Source organism: Sparus aurata, chromosome 1 (genome assembly GCF_900880675.1).
Source record: "Sparus aurata chromosome 1, fSpaAur1.1, whole genome shotgun sequence".
In the NCBI taxonomy this organism is placed as follows: Eukaryota; Metazoa; Chordata; class Actinopteri; order Spariformes; family Sparidae; genus Sparus; species Sparus aurata.
In genome coordinates this window covers 1343215-1364091 of record NC_044187.1, presented here as the reverse complement: position 1 = coordinate 1364091, position 20877 = coordinate 1343215, and the positions used below count along the sequence as shown (strand labels likewise).

The following is a 20877-nucleotide window of genomic DNA, read 5'->3' as shown; positions in this document are numbered from 1 at the left end:
TTTTTACCATCACATCTACATGCTGCACTGCTACAGATCTCATATTTCTTTTTCAATTTGTATTCCTGAAATCATTTTCAGGGTTATTTAATTTCTTTGAGGTGTAATTTGTAAGAAATGGCCAGAATGCAAAGGTGTCTCCAAAACTATAGCTAAAGGTATAGCAACCAGCTGCCATTAGCCAATTAGCCAACCTTGTACAACAGCGTGAGTCACTGAACTCTGAGAGCGACGGAGGTCAACATGAAGACAGAGGACACAGTACAGAGGTGATTTACAGCACAGAGGTGATTTACAGCGGCTCTGACCAGGACTATGACTCCGAGCATGAGAAGACACATTAGGAGAGGACAGAGAGAGAGTCGGACATCATCAGCGTGTAGAGATAGAATATCTTCATATGTTACTGTGAACTGAGGATTGATTTGGACCGAACCAGAGGAGACTGTGGAGACAAACCAGAACTGTTCTGGTGACTCTGACTCAGTTTGAGTCCAGTCTGAATGAAGTGAGTCTGACGACGAGTTAACGAGCAGATTAAACTGGTCTGAGTTCAGTCGGAGACAGAAACTAGAGTTCAGACGGTGGACCGTCTGATTTTTTTGTCAAAATATTTCCTTTCTTCACATTTATGAGTTTATGTAGTCGACTCATTAGACTCAGTAGTGAACTGAAACTACAGGCTGTCAGACTGTCACCTCTGGAGCTACTCATTGGTGCTAGGCGGCTAGCTGGTTAGCATGCTAACTTCAGTAGACATCTCTGCAACACAGAACAGAGACACTCTTTTGTTTCTTCAGTCTGTTCATGTTGGCTCAGCTTTTAAGTAATGAATGATATTCTGGCCATACCTTACAGATCGCTCCTTTAAATAAAGGGGAGCAGCAGCTTGAGCACATTGAGTAAATTTTCTATGTCCAAAAGAGGCTCAATAATTGTATGAATTTTGGGCTTCATTAAATTAATATATAAGTTATTACACAAGTATATGCTCACTGCATGATAGTGAACACAGTTTGTTTGGAGTGAACAGCAGTATAAGTAAGTATTTGACTCTCACACTACAGATGTGACGGTTTGAAGAATGATTTCAGATCCTGGGTCTTATTTTAGTTGTTGTGGTCATAATTCCTCTGGACCACAATGATTTTAATGATCTTTTCTATTGACTGAAAAACTGCTTCAACAACGGGAAGAACCAAGAACTAAGCACCCTAAAACAGAAAGAAGGGTCCTAACATCACTGAGTCTCTGGTGCCAGACTGTGTTGAAGTCTAGGGGAAAAACACTCAAACTTCTGATATGAAATGAAAGACCTCATCTCTGAAGTGTGCTTTTTGATTTCATATCAGAAGTTTTCTCCCATAGACTTCAACACAGCTGACAACAGAACCTCAGTGACGTGAGGTGTTTTAGTTTCCTTGGACAGTTGTAGGAAGTAGCTCTTTGAAATTTGCCGACTGTCTACTCGAGACACCTTCACATTGGTTTTGTTCTCCTGTAATAAAGCAGCAGAATCAAGTCTTAACATGGCCGATGGGAATCATGTACAAAAACTCAGCTCCTTTATCCAGAAACTGTCATCTCAAACAGCCTCCTGAGCCCACGATGTGGCCAGACTTCCTCCACTTACAACCAAACACTGAGGTTAAATGTTCCGATCAACACTGCAGAGGGAAGCTGTGATGGAGGATGAAGAATCTGTGACTATCGGCTGCTTCTCGTCACGTTAACATGTGGACTCGTCAGCACTGATCCGTGAGTATCTCCTCTAGCGGTGAAAATTATTTACAAAAGAATCACAGACATTTTTCAGTCAGAGGTGTATATTCACTGTGGTTTTGTTGTAATTACAGTACAGTGTTGTTTTCAGTCATTTACAGTCAGAGGTGCATGTCGTACAAACAGTAGATCTCATGCAAAGAGTGGCGACAGTCTGTAAACAGTCTTTTTGTACGACATGCCGTCATTAATGCTGCAGATCGTTTTTTTTAAACTGTTGTCAGCAGAGTGAGCGCACTCGAAGCTCTCCACCGCCGCTCTGGACTGAATGTGGCACTGCGTTCATGATGACACAGGACAAAACATTGACGTGTATCAGTGACAATCTTGTACGGTAGGTGAATCATTTTGCAGACGTGCAAAATAAAGTTCAGAGTTAGCAGCTAGTCCACTTCATACATTCTCTAAGTGGTTATAGTGTGACGTTATGCGAAATATAAAACAGCCAGGACATCCTGAACTCAGCATGAAGCAGCATGAAAAAACAAGCTCTGGAAGTCGCCTCGGCGCAGAGGGACATCTCCTGCTCGGGCTGAGCCAACGCTAACGCCTCGAGCTTTATGAAACAGCAAGTGGTGCATATTTACTTAATGTAGCCCTTTACCAAACTGAGAAAGCAACCGTTTGGCCTTCATTGCACAAAATGGCCGTCCTAGCTAACTCATGTAGCCATATTTTGGAAGTGCACTGCCAAAATGTTTCTGGATGTGCCCGACTGTTCGAACGACAAGTCGTGTATCACAGAGCGCTGCTTTGGTCTGACGTTAGCAGCAGCCTGATATTCAGTCTCAACAGCTCCGGAGACCACAAACCAAAAACTAACTTAAAGTGTTTGTAGTTTTCCTACTGAAAGCCTCCGTCTCTCAGGACAGAACAGTCCTTTAAAGGACAAAAAGTCTTGTTCAAAATAGAGAACATTGTCCTGCAGACCAGTTAACTCTCAAAAATCTGGAGGCTCTGATAAACTGAACTAATGTTTGAGGCGACACTTAAACAAGCTGTTGATGTTGTTCAACTGTTCTTCTGTGTCTGTGCTGTTAATTTAACAACCAGTGAGCAGAGACAACCTCCTCTTCTCAAACAAACTCCTGGGATTTGGTTTGTTTCGGGGGGGATCGGTCAAAGACAATCAAATGTCCACACATAAGTTAGAACTGAATAATTTCAAATCACATTTTTGGGGATTTGTGGGACTTTGGATCAAGCTCTGGTCGTCCCTCAAGGTCTCAAGTATCTGATTCTCACAGCTTGCTCACTGGATGTGAGATGATGATTGGATGGTGTTTCCTCCTGAATGTTTCCACTGAGTAGAAACATTTCCAGTGGATGTCTTTTCGACGTCCACTGCTGACGTCCACGTGATGTCCTTACAGGGTTTAACATTAAAGTCTCTATACTGTAATGTTAGACGTCTTTTCAACTTCAGTCACAGATGTTTAAAGAACTTGTTGTTGTTCAAAAAAAAGGTTTCATGACATGACATTTTTACCTCATGCAGCAAAAACTACAGCGAGTTTTCAAACCCTGAACCTCGACCTCAGGAGCTGCACGATGCACAAACTTTACCTGGAGAGCTACTCAATAGATTAATTAAATATCCGACCTTCATCCAGAAGGTTAATGTTCAAAGGTTTGATGAACATGATATTTAATAAATCTGATGTAGCAGCTCTCCAGGTAAAGTTCGCGCCTCCTGCAGCTGCTGAGGTCGAGGTTCAGGGTCTGAATCCTCGCTGTAGTTTTTGCTGCATGAAGTTAAATCTGGTGTCAAGAAAACTTTAATTTTGAACCACAACAAGTTCTTTAAACATCTGTGACTGAAGTTGAAAAGACATCTAACATTGTCAAACACACAGTTCAGAGACTTTAATGTTGAACCCTGAAAGGACGTCACGTGGACGTCAGCAGTGGACGTTGAAAAGACATGGATGAACCGTTCATGGCTCTCCAGTGGACGTCGTTGTCTGGATGTTTCTGCTCAGTGGGTTGGATGTTTGTTGTTCACTCCAGAGACTGAATGACCTAAATACAATTTCCAAAGAATCTTCGAGGCATAAACCATTTCAAAGTGGAGACACAGTAACAGACTTCTACTAAAACCAACCAGTAACATGACAACGTCCAGCCGGTCCATACAACACTGATCCGGGTACATTTACTGTGCATGCCCTTTAAACAACTGTACTGACTGTAACGACATTCCATTTCATTCAGTGTGAAATGTGACATGAAAACTGGTTTGTGTTTATTTCTGCTCATCATTTTTCTTCCAGGCAGCCAGTTTTCAGATCATCCCGTAGAAACCAACTTCAATCTACTGCTGAGAATTCATCTCAGACAGGTTTTTAATATCTCTTATCTGTTAGCGCTTCCTGTTAGCAGTGAGCCTGTGGATGTACAGACAACTATTACAGTGACAGTTGTCTGTACATCCACAGGTTCACTGCTAGCAGGAAGTGCAGACAGCTAATTCTGCTAAGTTTTCCTGAATCTCTAAAGATGTAAATGTGTCTTTTCAGAAGTTTAACGTTTAATGTCCTGCCTCTTAGGTTTTCTTTGAGCTCTGAGAAAATGTGAAAACTGCACACACATCCTCCAACACAGTGACGCTCAAACATCAACTTGGATTGGTTGGTTCTGATTGGAGCGACTTTTAGAACGCTTCATGTTTGTGCAGATTTCTTGAGACGAATGAAACCATCAGCTGCCTGGAAGAAAGAAACTCACTCCAATAATGAAAAGAGAGATGTAAAAATGTCCGTTTACAGAAATCTCTCTTTTTTAATCACTTATTGCATCTGAGTTTTGCATCCACACAGTGAGACCCCTGGCCCGGCCCAGCCCGGCCCGGCCTGAACCAGCCCGATCCCCTCTCTGGTCGACTCAGTAATAATGTGCAAAACTGAAGTCCAGCGGTCAGAAGACAGTGATGGATGAGGAAGCACAATGGAAATAAGACGACGGTCCAAATACATGAAATGATGTGAGGAAGCAGGACGACCCCACAGAGACCACAAACGACTCGATCAGTCTCACAGCCGATAACCAAACCAAACCAACAAAGCCACCTGAAACTCCCATCTGATGGACCTTAACATCAAGAAGTCCATACGGATGAAACAGAGTCGACCTCGTCCTCTGGAAGACCGGATTTAACTCAAACACCAACAACCTCCAGTAACCTCAACTGGATGTTTCTGATCCTCTGACTTCATTTTCTCATCATCTTGATCTAATTAAATGTGTCTGACAGAAACACGCAGCGTCAGATAACCAGACCATAAAATCCTGATCTCAGGATAACGATAGCGTCACAACATTCTGCTAAACAACTGAAGTAGCTGGAGACCAAAGAAACATCTGGAGACATCTCATGTTTTTTTGGTTGTTATTTTGGGTGGACTGCTCCTTTAAAAGGTGCACTATGTAAGAACTGGCTACCTGTCATATTTCTACTTAGAACAAACATCGTAACTGTAACTGTAGCTGCTGTTAGCTCGTTAGCTCGGACCCTGGGAGTGTCGAGTTTATCCGTTAGCAGAGGAGCTCTCCAGTGGGACAGGCCATGGCTAACTTATTAGCATGCCGACTCATGTAGATATCTCTGCAACATATACGTAAAGGTCTTCAAAATTATATTTTATTAATGCATCCTTTTCACTCCGTGGGAAATATTTGTTAATTTTTTTCATGTTCCAACTAAAATTCTTACATATTGCACCTTTAAAGAATAACTGAGAGGCTACAGTCGAGCTAGCAGCTCTGTGAAGATGTACTTAAGCTTAATGCTAACATCACCATGTTAACATGCTCACAATGACAATGCTATTATCCAGATGTGTAGCAGCTGTGTATATATATATATTCATCAGTTCACCCTCATAGTTTAGCATGTTAGCATGCTAACATTAGCTAAGTGTGAGTGTCATCACCCCTGCAAACCAAAGAACCTGAAGATGAAAATCAAAGTTATCAGGATAAACACTCCATCACCTGTCTGACACACTCAAAACCACTGATCAACCTCGCGGTGGCGCTACAGGACGAGTCAGGAGAGGCCAAAGTGAGACGGATTTGTCTTCTGGGGATCATGAACGCCTGAAACACACGAGGACACTGAGATACTTCAGTCTCGACCTGAACATTGACCGCGTGACTTAACACGAGAACACAAAGTCTTCAAGAGTCAACGAGGCTGATGACAGACAACAACATGTGTGACGCCTCAGTTCCCATGATGCTCTCTGTCGTGTTCAACAGCTCCTACACGCTGAGAGCTCCGCCTCTATCTGAGTTCCTCGACCAATCAGAAACATTTTAGTAGATTGAAAGTGTCACATTAAAGACGCAGACCGACAGCGGCCTCGTGCTCCTTCTCATCTTTCTGTTCCACTGAGAAACACGTTTGTTTCAAAATCAAACATTCAGCAAATAAATCAGGAAATAAAATCAGAAACTCGAGTTCAGCAAAAAATAACAAAGTCAGAAGTCGTCACAGAACTTTAGGTTAGGGTTTATTTTTTTGTGATTTGGAAGTTTTGTTTGTTTATTTATTTTGCAAAAAAAATGTATATGGTAGTTTTTTACAGTTTAAAGGAGCAGTCTGTAGATTAAAGGAGCAGTCTGTAGATTAAAGGAGCAGTCTGTAGTTTAAAGGTTCAGTCTGTTTTTTTGTTAAAGAAATGTTATTGAGCAGAGAAAGGTCCTGATTGGCTGATAAACATACTGACATTAAAGGACGACACAATTTATGCTGTTTAACTGTGTTTACATGTGGCGGACCCTGCCACCTCTCTAGCTTCAGACAGTGTTTCCTCTGAGAGCAGCTTGTTTTTGTTTTTACCTCATTAATATTGTAAAAGTTTGAATTTGTCCTCAAAAACTTGGACTGCTCCTTTAAATGTTGTGAAACCTAACCTGTCCGTTTGTTTTCCGTCTTGTGTTTTTGTTAATCATAAATATAAAACTATTATTGTGATGTCGTTTATTAGGTGTGTATTTATCCTGTGAGCTGTTGTTGGGTGGTTTCATGATTTGTCCATGTGTCAACTGTTGTTGTTTTTTGTTTTTTTTGTAAAACTGTTTTCTTTTTCTTTTTGTGTGAAATATTTGGACTTCAGGGCCACCGTACTTCTACCCAGAGACCCAGCACAGTAACAGTTTTTGCCGTCGAGGCTTCAGGAAACCTTTTCACAGACAAACTGACACTCCTCCGTTCACACACAATGTTTAATGAGGCTGGACTCAGAGCGAGGCGGGTCGGATCACTGGTTTTGTGTCGGTGAAGACGTGTCGTCGGTGTCGATGTATTGCTCGGTGGACGGGATGATCGGAGGGAACAGGCCGACTCCAAAGTCTTGGTGCAAAAAAAACAAAACTGGATCGCCGGGACGACCTGCATTCCTGGACGATCGCTCCTTCACTTCAGCAGGAAGCAAAAAGTTTAAATAAATAAACGCACAGACGCGTAAAGCTTAACAGTCTGTTAGCAGCCTCGCTCTGGTTCTGTCCTCTTCACAGCGACCCGGAGAACTCTGCAGTTCACCTGGTTCCTCCAGGCTGACGGGCCTGTGCAACTCCAGCTGTGCAGAGAGGCTCCGCCCACTTTATTGCATGGAAAACACTTCCTGTCGTCAGCTCTTCTTCTTCTGCTGTCCTCTGCTGTGTGTGTGTGTGTGTGTGTGTGTGTGTTCGTTTACCAACACAGCAGTGCTGCTGTGTGCCAGTAATATGGCTTGTTGTGGTTATTATCTGGCTCTCAGTTTCATATGAGCGTGTGTGTGTGTGTGTGTGTGTGTGTGTGCAGAGCCTGCTGCAAATTTTTCGGTTCATCTCTGACAAAATGTTTGTTAATGGCTGAATGTCACAGTTTGATTCTGAGACAGTCTGAAGTGTGACAGGAAGTGTGAGCAGCTTCCAGTAAAGATCAATAATATACAATCTGATCAAAATGTATTTCAGACGTGATGTTTTGTTAAAGACGATCCTATGAATGTTGTTTTAATACAGAACACAGAAACTCAGGGAGAGAAAATCAATATCTAAAAACTAAAAGCAGAAGTCTGAACACAGGAAGACACTGTGACTTCAAAATAAAAGCGTAGTCTTGTATTGTTTCATGCTGTGATGGATATTAACGAACATAACAACGTGTTTACATCATCTAACACGTCACATTTATTGAACATAAATTAGATTCATTTCAGATTGAAGAGTAAAACTGAAATTAAAATGATTGTTAGATGTTCTTAATATTTTACAGTTTACTGGGGGGGCAGACTCTGCGTGTGTCTGTGTGTGTCTGTGTGTGTCTGTGTGTGTTCTGAGTCCGTCTCTCAGCTGCTGTTCTTGTTCATGAGCTTGGCTAACATCTGCTGCAGCTGTGTCCTCGACACGTTCAGGACTGAGTGTCTGCTCCGCGGGCTGCCGGGCGTCGGCAAGGTGCCGGCGTGTCGCCGGCGGGTGTTGGCGGCGGTGACGTGGGCGGGGCTACTCTCTGCGGAGCGGCTCCTCTGGATGAAGCTTCCTCCTCCGTGGGGATACTGCTCCGTCTCCAGGGTGGAGGAGGAGAAGACGTAGGAGGCCAGCCTCCTGAGCTGATTGGGCCGGGGCTGGTGCCGCTCCTCTTCCAGCTGCAAACAGACCAATCAGAGAGAAGGAAGGAGGAGAGGTTAATGAGCGGGAAGCAACTCTTTGTAAAAAATAAATGCTTTATTAAATGTTTCCTACGGCTACGTCCCAACACTCTGATTGGACCTCCTGCCCTCGTCTCCTTCCCCTCCCCGACCAGACGTTAGACAGGAGAGAGCTGATTGGTGCTCTCTCACATCTAAAGCCTGCAGCTGATTGGTCAAAGGTTGTGAGGGGAGGAGCTCAGGGAGAGAAGCTGAGGGAGCGTTGGTGTAAATCTGGCACTCTGTCTACAGTTACAGCTAGCTACCAAAAAGTTAACAGACAGTTCAATAGACTGTTAGCTGAGTGGGTTGCCAGATTGGTCAGACTAGCATCCCTCTAGCTGGACAAATCTCCCCCACAGCAGAAGCACTTTAAAAGGACACAAAGTCACCAGCACGAACACGTCACATACTGAATCTCTCTATCTACAACAGGCTGAGCTTTTCACTTCTGAAGGAACAAAAGAAATGAGCACTGGAGATGCAAAAAGAAAACAAGGGAACACAAAAGAGAGATGAAGTCATCAGGCACACGAAACACAGACACACGACGGAGGAAATAAAAGAGGGAGGAAAAATGTGTGAACAGAAGGAAGAAAAGGAAGAGGAGGAACAGAAACTGAGTGAGAGAACAGAGGTAAAGGACTATTCCTAAACTGTGCTTACCCCGAAACATCACTTTATTTCTTCTCGTGTTGTCCCAATGGCACCCTCGCTCTTTTCTCTGTCTCCTCAGGCGAGTCAAACTCGACATACTGTGTACTTTTAAAGCGATAGGTTGGGGGCAAAGGCGTCAGGAGTTATGTGGAGGGGGAGAGAGTTGGAGAGGAGTAAAAAAGAGAATGGCAGTTCCTCGATGGCCGGTGGCGGCGGAGCGCTCGCTCTGAGTCTAGCGGCAAGATCGAAAAGCTAAAATATCACTAAACACGACTTTGTGCACGGACAAGGACTTAAAGACGATAAGATGTGACACTGCAGGTGGAGTGAAGTGTCAGCCGTGATGTAATAACGTCCAGCCTGTAAACAGCAGCCACCAAAGTACGCATGGTCTCAGAGCTGACTGATTAGTGAGTAAATGAATAAAACAATGAGTGCATAAATAAATAAATGAACACATGAACTGAAGGAAAAAAGGGACGAAGGAAATAAATCAAGAAGAGGATCAATAATCAGCAACCATGAGGAAAATCCTGCTGGAGGAAAATGAAACCCGAAGGTTTTAAAATAAAGAACGTTAAGTCGTCCACATTCACGTTCATGGAATCAGCTGAGCAGATTCAGACATGGTGATCCTGGTGACCTCTGACCTCGTCCTCTCACGCCTCCATCACACGTTCCACACAAACACACAGAAACAAAACTAAACTCTCATCCTGAAGCGTCCTGATCTCTCGTGTGTCGCTGCTGCTGCAGCTTCAGCTTCAGTCTGAGACGGTTTCTAACGACGTTTTGATAATTTTTCTAAAATAATTTATCTTAAAAATGTTTTATTATGTATCAGTTAGTTTCTTTGAGTCATTTTCAGCTATTATTTAATATGATTAGAAGTCTTAAAAGATAATATGACGCTACAGTATCACACAGATTCATCATCAGCAGAGCTACCTGATGCTAACTCAGTTAGCGCAGCAGAACAGCCCGATGCTAACTCTGTTAGCTCGGCAGAGCTACCTGATGCTAACACTGTTAGCTCAGCAGCTCCAGTGAAGACTTCATGTTACTGAAGGTGTTAATCTGGTCTGAGATCAGTTGTGATGTGTTCTCTGCTGCAGACTGTGATCACAGCAGACGAGCTGATGGAGACATCTGATGTTTCTGTGGTTGTTTCTCTGCTTTAAATCAAGTCTCAACTGCTTCAGTTGTTTATCAGAATCCACAAGAAACACTCTCCTCACATGTTCAGAACCTGCCTTAGAAATATCATGTTCTCTTCAGTCCCACAGTGATCCAGTGACAGTTGTTTTAACATCCACAGGTTCACTGCTAACAGGAAGTGCTTGTTTGTGGGTTTTTTTTGTTGCTTTTTGCATTTTTAAACAAGTCACCAGCTCCTTCAGTTGCTGAGGACTGACTTTGGAGAACTGTTCCCTTAAGAATATCAGTGTGTGTTAGGAGGATATGATAATGTTGTATAATATTATCTTACAGCACTTCTGATCATATTATAATAAAGGCAATGACTAAATATTTGGATTTTAGGTGAACTTTTCTTGACCTCCTGTTTTTGTCAGTGTGTGTCGTGTCCAGGTGAACCAGGTGTGTGTTTATGACCAACAACATAAAGTTCCCATGTTTACACCTGATAGTCAGACTGGCTTTTATTTTAAAGTTTCTCTTTAGTGATGCATCTTTGACTCATGAACCATCAACAGCTCATGTTGAGCTGTGACCTGCTAACTGCTGCTCACTGTACTCTGTAATTCTGATGATTTTCTCAGAATGTCTGAGACAGAAACTTGAGTTCAGATTGTGGACGGTTGGATTTTTCTGTCGTAATATTTCCTCTCTTGACATTTATTTATGTTGTTGACTTATTAGACTCAGTAGTGAACTGGCTGCTTTTACATCTCCAGCTGAAACTTCAGGCTGTCAGACTGTCACCTCTGAGCTACAGAGGGCTGTGAGGAGGCTAGCTGTTAGCATGCTAACTTCAGTAGAACACAGAACGCTAGCTCAGTTTTTAAATGTTAAAAAACTAAAACCTGGTCCAAACAAAAAACTATGTAGGTTATAAATAATAAATAATAAATCAACAAAAGCAGACAATTACATTTAAGTTGTACGACCTCAAAAGTTTTAAAATGATTAATCCACTTTGGTTTTTTAAGTAAAGTCACACCGTCTCATCTTTGCCTTCACCAGCAGCACGCTGTCATCATTATACTAACATGATTCATGCTGCTCTTAAGATCATTTCTGTTCTGTAGGTGACGGTAACACACGGTAACGCATGGTAACGCTAGGTTACACTAGGTTACGCTAGGTAACACACGGTAACGCTAGGTTACACTAGGTTACGCTAGGTTACGCTAGGTAATGCATGGTGACGCATGGTAACGTTGGGTTACGCTAGGTAACACGCGGTAACGCTAGGTAACGCACAGTAATGCATGGCAACATGCGGTAACGCTAGGTAACAAACAGTAATGCATGGTAACGCTAGGTTACGCTAGGTAACACACGGTGACGCTAGGTAACGCACAGTAATGGATGGTGACGCATGGTAACGCTAGGTTACGCTAGGTATCACGCGGTAACGCTAAGTAACGCACAGTAATGGATGGTGACGCATGGTAACGCTAGGTTACGCTAGGTATCACACGGTAACGCTAGGTTACACTAGGTAACACACGGTAACGCTAGGTAACGCACAGTAATGGATGGTGATGCATGGTAACGCTAGGTTACGCTAGGTATCACGCGGTAACGCTAGGTAACGCACAGTAATGGATGGTGACGCTAGGTTACGCTAGGTATCACGCGGTAACGCTAGGTAACGCACAGTAATGGATGGTGACGCATGGTAACGCTAGGTTACGCTAGGTATCACGCGGTAACGCTAGGTACCACACAGTAATGCATGGTAACATGCGGTAACGCTAGGTAACGCACAGTAATGGATGGTGACGCATGGTAACGCTAGGTTACGCTAGGTATCACGCGGTAACGCTAGGTAACACACAGTAATGCATGGTAACACGCGGTAACGCTAGGTAGCGCACAGTAATGCATGGTAACACACGGTAACGCTAGGTAGCGCACAGTAATGCATGGTAACACACGGTAACGCTAGGTAACGCACAGTAATGCATGGTAACACGCGGTAACGCTAGGTGATGCACAGTAATGCATGGTAACGCATGGTAACGCTAGGTTACGCTAGGTAACGCACGGTAAAAAAGACAAAAGAAGAAGAGGAAGACGCAGTAACTATCTCGCTAACACGGTGTGATGGCGGAGACTAGGGTGCGACCCTCGTAGTGTCGATAGTGAACACATAAAGCAGATTGTAATAATATCGTTATCGAGAATTCTTTTGGCCACAATAATCCTGTCGGCACAATCAGATGAAAAACAGCTAGCAGAAGCGTCTAAAAGCTGCTGTGTTACATTTGTCAAATCAAAGTCCCAAAGGTTATGGTTTGATCTGCGGCTTCAGATCGTCCACTGACCCTTCCAGTCGATAAATGTCCATCTGTGTCAAACACCTCGTCACAGGTGAGTTAATGATGTCACCAAGAGTATGTCATGTGAGCCGATTGTGTCTGCATTATGGAAGCAAATCTAAAAAGAGTCTTTTTAAAGTTGTAACTACAGTTTTTACTGTGAAGAAATAAGGGACAACCTTAAAACAGCTGTTTTAAAATGTAGTTTGGTTGAGCAGTAAGTGGACAGAAGCTGTTTTAATGATATAAACTGAGCTGATCTGATGATGAAGCTGGTAAGCAGCATGAAGCCACATCTTTGCCTCCTCTCAGCTCAGAGTCAACTCATTGAACACACAGAAACACAGAGACGTAATCAGATTACAATAGAGTCTACTTAGTACTGTATCGTAGGCAACTGGACCTGTTTCAGTGTGTTAAAGACGTTTCACCGCTTGTCCAAGAGGCTTCTTCACTTCTAGCTACCTGGAGGGAGTCGCAGGGTTTTAACCCATGTGTGGGAGTGCTGATCTGTGACGTCTTAGTCCAACTCTTCTGTTACAAGACGATCGCTCCAGTTTGACGTAGATTCTTTTACTTCTTTTTCAAACCATCCGTCTTCTCTGGACAAGATGTTTACAGTGTTCCTTCAAAGGAATGATTCTTCTCCCTCAGATGTAAGTGGTAAGGACTCTCCCACACAGAGTTTAAAACCCTGCAGCTCTCAAGTGAAGAAGCCTCTTAGATGAGAAATGAAACGTCTTTAAGAAACTGAAACAAGTCCAGTTGAATACGATACAGCACTTAGAAGTACCAGAACCTGGAAGAACCTTCATCAACATTATAGAGTCTTAATGATGTATGATAGATTAGCTGGACATGTAATTAGGTAGCTGTGTGTCAGGTCGGTCCACTGTGATGCAGACCGGGACTGAAAGGAGTCACGATCACTGTTTCTTTGTGTCAGTCTGTTTGTCTGTCTGACAAAAAAAGAGACAACCAGAATTTACATTTAGCACCAATCTGATTAGAGCTGCTGTTTTCATACAAAAGGGGGCGGGGCATGAGGCAAAGGAAAAGTAGCAGGATGATCTTGTTATTGGGTGAGTTTGTATTTTCATCATCTCTTCGCAGATTTACAGATTTTACGGGCCTCCAGCTGGAGTTGGGCTGTAGATATGCTCAGTATGGTTACTGGGATAAGAGGCTGTATCTTTTCTTGTTCTGGTTCTGAAGGCTCATCATAGTAAAGTGATGTCATCTTCTGAACCCACGAGACTGTTCTACCTGTTTCATTACTCGCCTTCATCCACGTTTACATTCATTATATCCACATTTGCTGATGACACCGCAGCGTTGAACCTGAATGTTGAGGAGATTTCAAAATATTGAGATTTATATTATGCGTCCTGATATAGCTTAAAAACACTGGGATGCTCGGCCTGGCCCGTCCAGCTGTCCATCATCACCCTGACACCAGACCGCAATTCGCCCTGCAGGGTAGTGGTTCTGGATCAGGGTCGTGATGGACTGCAGGGCTGTTTTATGAGGTGTTTCTGTTATTTTGTCCCCAGCCCACTACAGATCCTGTGGTCACACAGAAACCTTTGACACCAGACGTTTCTGCAGAACCCTGAATAACATCGAGTGACTTCACGAGCTCAGGATGTCTGAGTCGGGTCAGAGGAATACAACACGTTTGGACTCTACAGCACCTGGTTCAGGTTAGTGCTGGACAAAACATGGCTGAACAATAACTCCATACAAACTCCTGCATGACAGACAGACTTGCTAAACCTCCTCCCATCCACACCTCCACCTCCACCTCCACACATCCTCCCATCCACACCTCCACCTCCACCTCCACACATCCTCCCATCCACACCTCCACCTCCACACATCCTCCCATCCACACCTCCACCTCCACCTCCACACATCCTCCCATCCACACCTCCACCTCCACCTCCACACATCCTCCCATCCACACCTCCACCTCCACCTCCACACATCCCCCCATCCACACCTCCACCTCCACACATCCTCCCATCCACACCTCCACCTCCACCTCCACACATCCTCCCATCCACACCTCCACCTCCACACATCCTCCCATCCACACCTCCACCTCCACCTCCACCTCCTCCCATCCCACCTCCACCCTCCACCTCCACACATCCTCCCATCCACACCTCCACCTCCACCGCCACACATCCTCCCATCTCCACACCTCCACCTCCACACAGCCTCCATCCACACCTCCACCTCCACCTCCACACATCCTCCTCCCATCCACACCTCCACCTCCACACATCCTCCCATCCACACCTCCACCTCCACACATCCTCCCATCCACACCTCCACCCCACACATCCTCCCATCCACACCTCCACCTCCACCTCCACCTCCTCACATCCACACCTCCACCTCCACCTCCATCTCCACCTCCTCCCATCCACACCTCCACCTCCACACATCCTCCCATCCACACCTCCACCTCCTCCCATCCACACCTCCACCTCCACACATCCTCCCATCCACACATCCACCTCCACCTCCATCCTCCCACATCCTCCCATCCACACCTCCACCTCCACCTCCACACATCCTCCCATCCACACCTCCACATCCACCTCCACACATCCTCCCATCCACACATCCACCTCCACCTCCACCTCCTCACATCCACACCTCCACCTCCACCTCCATCTCCACATCCTCCCATCCACACCTCCACCTCCACCTCCATCTCCACATCCTCCCATCCACACCTCCACCTCCACACATCCTCCCATCCACACCTCCACCTCCACCTCCACACCTCCACCTCCACCTCCTCACATCCACACCTCCAACCTCCTCCCACCTCCACCTCCACCTCCACACCTCCACCTCATCACATCCACACCTCCACCTCCACACCTCCACCTCATCACATCCACACCTCCACCTCCACACCTCCACCTCATCACATCCACACCTCCACCTCCACCTCCACCTCCTCACATCCACACCTCCACCTCCACCTCCTCACATCCACACCTCCAACCTCCTCCCATCCACACCTCCACCTCCTCCCATCCACACCTCCACCTCCGCTGTCTTCCACACTGATCGTGGCATCACATATAAATCCTGTGGATCCAGTCAGGACGTTACATCTCTGGGATGTTCTGTCACTACCTGATCTGACAGGTGCCGTGCGCGAGTACGTCCACCATGTTGGACAGCGAGCTACGTGAACATGACTTGGATGAATCTACGCTAAAACGTCAAACAGAACTGCAGAAATGTGTGACGACAGCTTAAGATTCTGATGACACTCGCTGATGATGAACACTTCAGACAGCACTGCGTTGTTGCAGCACAGCATGTTCTCTGTGTAATATTTTAATAAATTATACTTTTTCGCCTTGAGACACAATTTTCCAAACTTTTGAGAGTAATGTAAGAGCAAAAACTTCAGCTTTTACTGCAGATCTGAGGTTTGTCCAAGTCCTGTTGCTGTATCTTGCTATCCAAAATGGCGGCCGTGCTTGCGCATGCAGCACTCACACCAGGTAGTGACAGGGTTGGTTTTCTCTCCTGGTTCCTCGACAGTAAATTTCCTCTCATCCACCATCATGAACAGACTCACATGTGTGTGTGTGTGTGTGTGTGTGTGTGTGTGTGTGAACATGATTAAACACAGCAGAACAACAGAAGATGAGAAACATCATCGACATCCTGACAGAAACATCGTGTTGGATCAAACAGCCGCTGTGTCTCATTCACTCCTTCAGAATAAAACAATGGTCCAAACAGAAGTTATGGACATAAAGCAAGAGATGGAAACGATTCAGCCTCTGACAGCAGCTCCGCCCACACAGCTGACCGGTCACACAACTGGGCTCATGTCACAGGCAGTCAAGGAACCATCAGCGCCGTGAGCTCAACCCGTCGGGTCGTTTTTGAAACTCACACACAGTTTGATTCAACATCTCAGGAAATCCTCTTTGCCTCTTTTTTTGAGTTTTTAGGTCGAGTCGGCTCTCATGTCTGCACTCTAAATATGAAGCCGGCTAGCTTAGCTTAGCATAAAGAGTGGAAACAGCTAGCCTGGCTCTGTCCGAAGCTGATAATCCAAACTCAGCTCTAAAACTCGACCATCACCATGTTGCCGCTGGTTTGATGTTGTGTGTCTGGATCAGAGACATAAAGATGCTGTTGATGATGGTGACAGGTTTATTGTTAAACCAGCCAAGCTAGCTGTTTCCACTCTTTATGCTAAGCTAAGCTAGTCTACTCCCAGCTGTAACGTCCCGCCATATTCCAAGCTAGCTTCTTTTTTCTGTAGCATCTGACTCAATTCATTTCTCAGCAGGGATGGGTATTGAGGACTGGCACGACAAAAAACAGTCAGAACTGAAATTATGATTCTTTTGGTGTTAACATGTCGTTAATGAATCCAAAAGTACTACAGCTCGTTAGCATGTGTTCATGACGACAGCTTGGTTATATTCTGAGCTCTCCGTCACGGCCAACAGCACAAAGTGATCAAAAGTGACAGGACTCCACAAACTTATCTTACACTGAGCACACATTGTTGTACAATAATTTGACTATTTGACCTCATCGTGTTGTTTTTCATTTGTTCAGTTGTCAATCAAAATCAATGTGCAGCATTTTTATAACAAGGTGTGTTTTTGGGATTCTGAGATATCTGATAAACACACCTTGTTTTATTGCCCAACATTGCTTCTTGTTTGGAACATGTCCAGAGTTAATCTGGTTTCTTTTGTTCTTTCACATCTGCACATGTAAAAGAAAACAGATGTTGTTAAAACGCATTTTTGAGCGAGGAAGAAACGAGATACACGTCTCAAAGAAACGAGAAAACGTAACATCCTTCACCTTCTAGATGGAAGGAAGTACAGAAAAGGAGAAACACTGAGGAAAACTTCACATGGACACAGTAGAAAATAGATAAACAGTTCACGTCATGTACTGAATCAAGTAAACTGTTTTCTTTTATTGTGACATCACAGTGAACATAAACTGGTCAGATCAGATTATTATCAGATTGTTGTGCTCATGTGAAAGTGTTCAGCTGCTTCTAGCTGTAGATCGTCCACCTCAGCTCCTCCAACAGATCTCATCTTAAGATGACGGTCACATCCTGCTTTACATCTTCTAATGTCGTGCTGATATTGATCGGCAGTATTAGTATCGATACCCATCCCTGTTTCTCAGACACATGTTTTGCTTATAAAGATGGAACTGTTCTGTCCACATCTGGAGCTGAACAAGGTTCGACCACAAGAGTGGACGAAACAATCTGAACACCTCCCACGAAGCTTTGACAGCTACGAGTCATCTACTCTTCAGATGGAATCAGTCAGAGGATCTCTGCTGCTGCTGCTGGTGGAACAGAGCGACTGCATGTGACAGATGTTCAGCTGCAGGAAGGAACTGCCATGAACCTGCAGACGAACTCCAGCAGGAGTCCTTCTGCACGTCTGTACTGTGACATCCTTAAAGGACAAATCCAGCATCGGTCCAGACGTTGAGCTCGGTACCTCTGAAGACTGGTGGAGGAGGTTCTGTCTGGACTATGAACCTGAGAATAAATTAAACCTGCAGAGCTCCAACCTGAACATGTATCTGACACTGTCTGTAGTATTTAATATGTCGCCTACTGTTACCTGTCAGACAAACACCTGTCGGATGTCTCGTGGTTGCGACAGTTCAGTTTCCTGTGTAGAGGTCTGTACCTGCTCTGGTTGACATGTCCAGGTACAGATCAATAACCATACTGATGCATTTTAAAGGTTTTGGATTACTTTGATTACTTTACTCAACAATGTAAAGTACAAAGTGAATTATAGACTCCAGGATGTCCAGGATGCAACCTGCTCTTATCAAACAACCTGAAGTTTAAACTGAGAGTGTTTCAGCAGTGTCTGAGCAGAGCCGACTCATCATCGTGATAAAGGAGAGACATGATGGCACCTCAGTGCAGCTACAGTTAAACTTCAACCTCTCAGCCTGCAGAATCATGACAGAAACCAGAGAAAGACACACCACGCTGTGCGCTGGAGCTGGATTGGTCCTTTTAGCTGTCTGTTGACTGACAGATAAATGAGGCGGAGCAGCTGCTGCAGAACTCCTCATGACATCATCAGAGAGGTGAATCTGCACAGCGGGCGTCCGCTTCCTCATCTGCTTGCCAACATGCGGCTGGAGAGCTAAGCTCTCCTCTGATTGGCCGGCCGAGTCTCTTACCGGTCTTTGAGGTCCAATGGGTTCCGACTCTCTCCTGCGGGGTCGTCCTGACGGCAGCGAGTGACAGGGCGACTGGGCGGGGCTTCCACCACTCCTCCTGGATGCCTCCTCCTCCGTTAGTGTTAGCATCCCCCGGCTGCTGTCCCTGGTGTGGGTCTTTGGACGAACCACCAGCTCGCCTCCTGCAGGGAACCAGAACGTTAACCAGACTGTGAAGAGATGGACGTGAAACACTGAGGCAACGTTTAGTATTCACACAACGTGGCGTGACGTCTGTTTACTTCCTGTGTTGCTCTACAGTAACATCTCCAACTGTTTTACACATTTTACAATGTTTTTTGCATAATTTTTTTCAATGATTTTGATGCGTCTCGTTATCAGACTCTGGGGGTCACATGAGCAGCAGCATTGTTGGTTTCCTGAACTGTAAAACTGTTTGCACCACTCACTCTGCCGACACGCTGAAGTGCAGTAAAGAAGATATGAAGATATGAATATCGAATCTAAGGGTGATTCACTGTATTTTTGTGTACTATGGATGATGTCATCACCCACTGACAGACATTGTGTGTGTCGTGGTGTCTCCAGAAGCTCGTACCTCCAGCCCTGAGCCTCCTCCTCTCCTCCTGTTCCTCCAGGGGGCGGAGCTCCTCGGGCTCCTCATCAGTGGTTCCTGACGTGGTTGGTTGGAAATCTCGTAGCTCCGCCTCTTTGTCGATGATCACCCACTCTTTGCTGTCGAAGTCCTCCTCCTCAGCGAGTGGGACAGAGCGGATGAAGGCGTTGCTGTGCGCCTCCTGGTCGACGGAGGCAACCGACACCTCCTGACGGCCACTGACCTGACGGTCGCCACGGCAACCTGGGTCAACGGACAGCATCTGAGCCGGCTGGGAGGAGTAGACGTGACGAGACGGAGAGCCGAGGATGTCCATCCTAGACCTGGAGGACACACAGACAGATGTATAGAGACAGTAGGACTCGAATGTGACATCAAAGATAAGACAAGGTAAGTCAATAATGGCAAAACACAAGTCATCTCAAACATCTAGTCTCCTGATGAGAAGTCAAGTCACAAAACAGCAGGTTGGTTCCAAAACTCAGTTTTCTGATGGTTCACATCACCTCTGTCCGTAGCCATCGGCCCGGCCCTCGGCGGCAGACAGGCGGTCAGATTCTGGGCTGTTGACCCGGCGGTACCGTAAGGACCGTCCCTGACCTGTCGGTGACTCTGGGGCTCCTCCTCGAGCCGGCGACACTGGACATGCCCCTCGACCCGCCTCCTCCTCTTGAGCCCCCTACGGACAGACAGGAAGTGATGTTTTATGGTCCAACACAGAAGCCACTGAAGTTCTAACAGAATCTCAGTTACATTAGAAAGACTTCAACTGTGTACTTAAGTATAGTACTTGAGTGAATGTACTTGGTTACATTTCAACGCTGAACAAACGTGAGTGGAAGTTAAGATGAACCTTTTGGCTCATTCGTCACATTTCCTGTGTCAGCTCAGACCTTGTTCAGACTGATCCGGAGTCTGTTGCGGTTGAAGTCCGTGTCCTCCCAGGTCTCTCCTGGCTCCCCACCGTGAGGGACCCCCGTCTCTCCAGGGGGGCGGCTGGGCGGGGCCGGCGGGGCGTTCTCCTGATCACTGAGGTGTTCGTCCTGCAGAACGTCGTCGGTGTTCTCCCGCTGAAGATCTCCAGGACCCGGCCCCATGATGGGTCTGTGAACACAAGAGATCCTGTTAGAGACGCTGAGATGTCAGAAACCGCCCAGAAAACTTAAAATACCATGTACTGAAGCTCATTATGGTGACTGAAAGGATAATTTCACCCAGAATGAAAGTTCAGTCAATGGAAAGTCAGGTGAATGTTTTAGTTCTTTATGTTGTTTACATTATTTACACATTTTGAGCTGAAGGCTTCTCTGTAGCTGCTAAGATAAAAGACCTCGAGGATAACGTCTTCTCACATCAGTTTGGGATCTTGGGGCTTCCGGAGACTTTGATTACACCAGCA

At 45.3% G+C, this 20877-nt stretch overlaps 1 protein-coding gene across 3 annotated transcripts in view; it reads right to left on the bottom strand.

The window, feature by feature from the left end:
* ttbk1a (tau tubulin kinase 1a) overlaps nt 1-20877 on the bottom strand; it is a 48304-nt gene that overhangs the window by 4957 nt on the left and 22470 nt on the right. For all 3 annotated transcript variants that reach the window (XM_030404216.1, XM_030404142.1, XM_030404261.1), the window contains 4 exons: nt 20372-20582; nt 19985-20157; nt 19461-19801; nt 18863-19044 (listed from right to left, as the gene is read on the bottom strand). In XM_030404216.1, the coding sequence (XP_030260076.1) occupies nt 18863-19044; nt 19461-19801; nt 19985-20157; nt 20372-20582 (907 nt within the window). The remainder of the gene's footprint in view (nt 1-18862; nt 19045-19460; nt 19802-19984; nt 20158-20371; nt 20583-20877) is intronic.